This window comes from Nannobrachium achirus (genome assembly GCF_963921795.1).
Source record: "Nannobrachium achirus genome assembly, chromosome: 6".
Lineage (NCBI taxonomy): Eukaryota > Metazoa > Chordata > Actinopteri > Myctophiformes > Myctophidae > Nannobrachium > Nannobrachium achirus.
The window spans coordinates 64,667,852-64,675,549 of record NC_137815.1 but is presented as its reverse complement, the minus strand read 5'-3'; the positions used below and the strand labels follow the sequence as shown (position 1 = coordinate 64,675,549).

The 7,698-nt window shown below is 42.7% G+C and overlaps 1 protein-coding gene across 1 annotated transcript; it reads left to right on the top strand.

Annotated features, from left to right (window-relative positions):
* The first annotated feature begins 230 nt into the window (after window positions 1–230).
* On the top strand, window positions 231–6,428 carry LOC308286605 (keratin, type I cytoskeletal 18-like). Its single transcript, XM_080727693.1, has 7 exons — window positions 231–779; window positions 2,608–2,690; window positions 3,052–3,208; window positions 3,650–3,814; window positions 4,879–5,004; window positions 5,640–5,860; window positions 6,078–6,428. Exons 1-7 carry the CDS (start codon window positions 294–296, stop codon window positions 6,115–6,117), a joined length of 1,278 nt encoding a protein of 425 aa, XP_080583819.1. The 5' UTR covers window positions 231–293; the 3' UTR covers window positions 6,118–6,428.
* Window positions 6,429–7,698: the final 1,270 nt, after the last annotated feature.

Genomic DNA, 7,698 nt, shown 5'->3' with positions numbered 1-7,698 from the left:
GGAGACAAACACAAAACCAGTGGACAAAACGGGGAGTTTGTGTCTGTGAATGAGAGGGCGGGAGGAAAGATGAGGGAGGGAGGGAGGACGGAGGTATGTGGAAGTGGGCCGGGCCAGAGAGACCAGCTGTGATTGAGGGACACAGGCTAGGGGTGGGAGGGGGGCGAGTATAAGTTCCCCCCCTCTCCTCTGCCACCGCCACTTTCTATAAGCCAGCCCGGCAGCGCAGACTGAGCCCCGCGTTCCTCCTCACCCCTCCTGCTCTCCATCGTCGCTTCCATCTCTCTCCAACCATGAGCTACGCCAGGTCCACCATGCAGACGCCCTCGGCGCACATCTCCTTCAACCGCTCCGTGCCCACCCACCGCGCCGCCAGCATCTACGGCGGCGCCGGCGGGCACGGCGCGCGCATCTCGTCCGCCTCCTTCTCCGGCATGCGCTCGGGAGCGCCCTCCATGATCTCCTCCTCGTCTGCTTACAAGGTGAGCAGTGGCATCGGGGGCATGGGCATGGGCATGGGCATGGGGGGAGGCATGGCGGGTGCCGCTTCGTCCCTGACGGCCGGCGGCGGTGCCAACAAGAGCGGGATCATGGGCAACGAGAAGGGCGCCATGCAGAACCTGAACGACCGCCTCTCCAACTACCTGGACACGGTGAGGAACCTGGAGCAGGCCAACAAGGAGCTGGAGATGAGGATCCGAGAGGCCCTGGAGAAGGGGGGACCCGAAATGAGAGACTACAGCAAATACACCCCTATCATAGAAGACCTACGTCAGCAGGCAAGTATAACCAGTCAAAATGGGCCCTCGTGGTTCCATGTGACCTAAAGGGTCGTTTATGTACACTTTTAAAGTCAAATTTGCTGTGTAGAAATAGTTGATGATGACATTTACTGTAATTACAAGTATATAAACAAAGGTATTTGTAAGTCAGTGTGGATGGAGGGTGATAAGAGTTACTATGGCGAATAGATCAAAAAAGGGTGCTAAATATTACGTTAGACAAGGGGGTATAGATGCTGATTTTGAGTATTTGATTGCAAACGCTCACAGGAGTGCTTGATAACAAGGGACTTTAATGATCAGTGAATGCATGTGATGATCATCCCTTTACTTGTGACAGCTGTTGCATAATCAGTTCATTGTATTCTATTCCTTTCATAGCGCTTCTTTTGGGATAAAAAGTGAGACAGCCCTTTTCAGGACTCGTGATAGGTGTCCCTGCGCAGAGTATTATGTGAGGAACTTGGCTTAGATTATCAGATTTCAAGCGAGAATGGAGGGTGTGGTAGCTCTCCTCTTACAACCCCCATCCCCCCATAAAAGTCTCTCCCACGCCACGAGCATGACTTCCACTGATTCATCAGAAATAGGGGAAATAAGGAATCATCATTTGAGATAACACAAGAAGGCCCTATTAAACAACCTTCACACAACTATTACAAACATCGGAGGAACATTTTCGAATGTATCCAATAGTGAGTGGTCAATATAACACGCTTGCTATGGCGTAGGAGGGCTCCCAATGGGAACCAGATGTGCAGTATGCACAAAGAATCCCACACTGCCAGCATGCGTGTGTGCACAGATGCATATGTGTGTGGTTGTATAACAATCAGTCTCACTCAGCAGAGTCAAATGTCACATTCTTTGCTACAGTCCGGCTTTTCAGTGCTGTATGATGACACATCCATGGTCGCATCCCGACACATAAAGCGACAAGAGTTTTCCTTCATCGCCACTCTGCACAACAGGATGCCATGGACAGGGGCGTCACAAGGGGGAGGGAAGCGGGACTGAGTTACCAGGGCCCAAGATGGAGGGGCCTTCATTATTTTATACTTTAGCTATTGAAAAATAGTTTCTGCATGGGGGGTCCACTGGAAGACTTGCACACATTTTCCAGCTCGCAGCTTGGCACTCAGTGCCATGCTGTGAGCTTGTATATCTGCTATTTTTCAATAGTTAAAGCACAACATAATGCGTAATAATGCTTTCCCAGTCTAAATGGGTTAAACCCCCTCCCCCTATGAAGAACATTCATGTGGGGCCCACAGTGAATCCTTGTAGGCCTACCCAGGACCCAGGATTTGATGCGACACCCCTGGCCATGGATTCACTAAAATACACAGACAGTACACAACTGCAAAGAAACACAATTGCACTATAATACAGTGTTACAGTACACACCCACATAAATACTCCACTATACAGAGAGAGAGAGAGAGAGAGGAAAAATGAAAAAGGGAAGAGCCTCTTTTTGAGTTATTAGGAAACTCAACCCATTCTTCCAAAAGTACTAAAACAAAGCATCATATTTTCCTGTCCATCGGTTTGTGGGTTCCTCTTTTCAGTAACTGTTGCCATAGATTCAAACATGTTTATCCCCATTGTGTAATCAGACTCGACGGCTTCTATGACACACAGGGAAGATGGTGCTTCAAACTAATATGATGATACATTTTTACAGAGTAGTGAAACCTACATCGTAACGAAAAGTACTTTGCGCTGGGATCAGCCAAATGTGGAACAAACAAAGAATAATGCTAATGCATTCATCTTCAATAACATAATATTAACCTCTGAAACAATCTCTTCTCCCATCCAGGTGTTTGATAAGACTGTGGACAATGCTAGTCTTGTGCTCCAGATTGATAATGCACGTTTGGCCGCTGATGACTTCAAAATAAAGTAAGTATTTTTTTACCAAGTAGCTTTTTACCAAGTCAAGTAGTCAAATGTTTAGTTTTAAATCGTCATTGTCGGGTAGAAACCTCTTATCTCCAAGTTTCAAATTTGTACGTTCTTTAAAGCCCTGCTTCATCGTACAAGGCCATCGCAAAAAAGTAGTGTAAACAGCAGATCTACAAGCACACAACGCCTCGTGGTGCGAGGCGTTGTGTGCTTGTAGATCGGCTGTTTTCACTAGTTTAAATCATTTTTAAAATGCTAAATGCAAAACGAACGGTTTTGGACATAGGCCTATAAGGTTTCCCCCCGACAACGACGACTTGTTGCATCTAAAACAGTGAGTCTCTATGTAAAACTGCAGGCTTGACAACGAGCTGGCCATCCGTCAGTCTGTGGAGGCAGACATCGCCGGGCTGAAGAAAGTCGTGGATGACACCAACATGAGCAGGATGAACATCGAGAGTGAGATTGAGGCTGTGAGGGAGGAGCTCCTCTTCCTCAAGAGGAACCACGAGAATGTGAGCTATCATCCATTAGTAGTATCGCGTCAAAGTGGTTTTCCAGCTATTTTACACCTCAAATTCATTGTGTAATTTCCTTAATGAACCCCTATAACAGTCAAAACAGTGTTATGCATTCTATGTGGATCCAATTCTGGCTAATCGGCATATTCAGAAGTTAAAGGGATATTTCACTTTCAAAAAAACTTTAGGTCATTTTATCGTCTAATCAAGCTTTTATGAACACCCTGGACAGATTTTAATTTGCTTCATTCAATATTTAGATATTTGATGTAAATGTTATCAGTTATTATTATTAAAAATAAATGAAAAAAGTTATCAAAAAAACATGGCCAATGCAAGTAACCAATAAGTGAAGTACACCAAAGCTAATAACATTCCATTGATATGGAAGATAATTAAATATTTTTATTGTGACCTTTCTTTTCTTCCATACAGGAGGTAATGGAGATGATGAGTCACATCTCCAGGTCAGGTGTGCAGGTGGATGTCGATGCACCAAAGGGACAAGACCTCGGTCAGATCATGGAGGACATGAGGGCGAACTATGAGAAATTGGCTTTGAAGAACGCTGACGACCTCAAGCAATGGCATGAAAGTCAGGTATGATTGTCATCTTTTAATGTATGTTTTTAATATTTGTATATTGTTATTATATTATATTTTATTTCCTTTTTGATGTAATATATTATTTACGTTAGAATGTTAGCACGTCCCTTTTACTTTATTTTGATTTTTTTGGTCAAATAGGACACAATGCAAGACACAAAAAGAAAAAAAAGATCAACAGTACATACAGAAACAAAAATTAAGTAGACAAAAAAAGATCAAAAGTCAAACAAAAAAAAATATTTGTTTTTGGTGGGAGGGAAGGGCCCTTGTCTCATCAGAGCAACTAAATATTGCCAAGCAGCAATCTGGCTCAATATCACTTTCCCATAGTCTAGAAACTAACCAATTGAATATATATCTCCAGAAATTGGTTATTATTGGACATTGACAGAATAAACGTGACATTGAACCCTCTGCATCTATCGCACATGACCAATTTAAGTTTAGATTAAGTGCCTAATTTGAAGGTACCGGAAGAAATGAGAAATGATATTCTGAAATTGATATGAACAAAAGAGGCCAATGTATTGTCTATAGCTCTCCAATGCAGCTCAGTCCCTTCCTCCTCCGATCCGAAAACACGCCATCACTGTGACGAATAAAACATTCTTGATTCTTGCGTACCACTTGATTTAGCACCCAAACGAACAAGTAGTCTGATAGAACCTGGAACCAGTATGTTTTACAGGTTCCAGTAAAACACACTAATGGAGTTGTACATGTAGTTACGTTTGACTGGGAAAGATGTCACAGTTTGTCTGTGTAAAGTGTGACCTAAGGTACGTCGTTGTCGGTCCAAAACCGTTTGCATTTATCATTTAAAAAATGATTTAAACTAGTGAAAACAGCCGATCTACAAGCACACAACGCCTCGCACCGCGAGGCGTTGTGTGCTTGTAGATCTGCTGTTTTCACTACTTTTGTGCGACGGCCTTGTACGATGAAGCAGGGCTTTACTTTGCGAAAGAACGTACAAATTTGAAACTTAGAGATACAAGGTTTCTACCCGACAATGACGATAACAAGCCTCTGTATTTTCCTCATCTCTCCCTAAGATTCAAGAGGTGCATGCAGAGGTTTCACAAAACACAGAGGCTCTCCAGGGGGCTCAGATGGAGATCAGTGACTTATCCAGGCAGATCCAGACGCTGGAGATTGAACTTGCATCTCAACAGAGCTTGGTAAGCGTGTCCTTTTCAGTCATGTTTCCTTCAATTCCTTCATACGTCCTACGGTACAGTCCGCTGACACCAGGGTCAGAATTTCTCAGTGGACGAGTGGGGAGGCAACCTCCAACCACTGCAGACGTGATAGTTATATTGTATTAACATACGGTACTCTAATGGTTAAAAATAATCTTTTATGCCACCATTGGCCCTATCAATGCCAAACTTTGCACACATACTCCTTGGATGGCAAATCACAACCTCTGCCCCTGATTTCTCACATGGCCCTCTTCTAGCGCCACCATCAGGCCAATTGTTGCAAAACACATTTTTGGACACTGCTCCTACAGATTTTGCCCTTGAATCACACAAAGCAGTAAACAGTATCTCTAAAGTCATGTCATCAACATGGATCTGTCCCATTTCCCATTCCCTCCTGATTGGCTACGACTGCCTTCTAAAGTTTGTGTATGTGACGTGGCGGTCGCTTATCTCCCGATTAGGGAGTCTTACTGGTTCAAATAAGAGTAAATAGTATAATACCATTTCCTGCCACATTCAGTTTCTGATGTTCTTTAATCCCATTACTTGATAACTTGAATAATATATCTGTACATATCTTAACTATATGCTTCATATTCCATCCACAGAAAGTCTCCTTAGAGGACACCTTGCATAACACAGAGATGCGTAACAACATGGAGACAGAGAAGTATAACGCCGTCATCATGCGACTGGAGGAGGAGTTGGGAAACCTGCGTTTCAAAATCCAACAGCAGACCCAGGAGTATGAGGCTCTGCTCAACATGAAGATGAAACTAGAGGCAGAGATCGCCACCTATAGGACACTCCTGGATGGTGGAGATTCTAAGTAAGGGCGTTTTATGAGAGGATGTGAAAAGGAGTAGGAGAATAAAAAGGAGAGGGAGGGTCTATGGGTGGTGACAATGATGATGTGATAATAATGATAAACGCTAATGGTGGTGTTGATGACTAATATTCAAAAATGTGAATATGATAAGCATGGTCATTAGTAACGTGAATATTGTTAAAGTCTAATCTGTGTTTAACCTGTGTGTTTTTCTCAGGCTTGAAGATTCTTTTGATTTGACGGCTGCTATCGAATGAAGAATCTACAATGGAAACAGATAATAACCCTACTGTTCATGAGAAAAAATAATCCTACCCGTTGAATCAGCCAAAATGTAATTAAAGCCAGTAATTATAGTCAAAGAGATATTTGTAATGGGGCCAGTTTTAAGGGCATGTTTAAACTTTCACTCCTGTGCATTGCCTTTCATCTTATAGACCAGGGGTCATCAACAGGGGGTCCGGGACCCCTAGGGGGTCCTCAGTGTTACAACAGGGGGTCCTCCAAATCTTTGTGTGATAGAAACCCTTTTTCTCATTTGTTTCATATTAACCACTTGAACCCTTGCATCCACATTCTGAGAACCTTAGCCAAAAATAACAGATCTACAAGCTCACAACGCCTCGCACTGCGAGGCGTTGTGAGCTTGTAGATCGGCTATTTCTGGCCAAAGAGGTTTGGTGTAAAGGGGAAAAAGAGCAGACTAAGTACAGAGTGAAAGGTCAAGTTTATTAAGTATTGATAGTTCAAGTGGTTAAATATCTGAAAACACAAATTGACATGAATCCAGAACACACTGATGATTATTGCTGTCAAACAATGAAACTATATGGAATCTCTGAAAATGTTGTGGGGGTCCTTGGCCTGAAAACGTTGAAGACCCCTGTTATAGACTGTGGACTTCTGCACAAAAGCATGGTCTACAAATTTACAATATTATGTGAAATGTACCCCTATCATCATTTGACCTGGTTCAGAGGAATTCGGAGTTAAAAGAGAGAACATAAATAAAAATCTGTCCATTGTCAACTGCTTTTGTTCATTGATTTAGTATCATATGACATGCATGTCTTGTGTTATTTTTTGTATGAACCACTGCCACTGAAACATATGTCCACAAAGCCTCCCATAACAACGGTAGAAAATTCTCAAAAAACATTTCTGACAATCTGTTTGAGATGAGTGAAAGACCGTAGCATTATGATTCATTTTCATTCTCGTCAACCCATTCAGTGACACTCTTTCCCTGCTTATCCTTATCATGAATGAGACCACAACCATGAGGATATAGATGAATTTAAAATATTAATCATAGGATAAAGGTGATCTCTGAGAATAACTTGCTTTCACATAGACTATTCCCCCTCTAAGGGGACAAGTGGACCATCTCCCCCGCAGCAAAACAAGCGACTAGACCCGCTCACTGAAGGGGTCGTTCAGACCTGTACCGTTCTTTTGAGGAACGTATGCCACAGAACAAATGTACCGTACAATTTACAATTTGGGCGTTTAGCAGACGCTTTTAATCCAAAGCGACTTACAATAAGCAGGTTATACATCAGTATAATAAGCAATAATATGTCAGTACATCAACAACAATATAACAATGCATAGGAATAACAATTACAAAAACAATAACATAGGTAGACCACGCACCTAATCAGTAAAAAAAAAGGTTCTAAAACCTTAAAACGCTATCTAGCTTCATGTGTGGTCATTGAGGGAAGGGGAGTGTTACAGTAGTGCTATGGATTTAGGTGTAGTCTGAAGAGGTGAGTCTTCAGTCCACGGCGGAAGCTATAGGGAGTGAGTCTGTAGTTCTAAGTGCGACACTGTGA

Coding starts and splice junctions, on each gene's coding strand:
- LOC308286605 (XM_080727693.1), top strand. CDS start 294: ATGAGCTACGCCAGGTCCACCATGCAGACGCCCTCGGCGCACATCTCC. Junction 3,815..4,878: donor AGCAATGGCATGAAAGTCAG/GTATGATTGTCA, acceptor TCTCTCCCTAAG/ATTCAAGAGGTGCATGCAGA. Junction 5,861..6,077: donor CTGGATGGTGGAGATTCTAA/GTAAGGGCGTTT, acceptor TGTTTTTCTCAG/GCTTGAAGATTCTTTTGATT.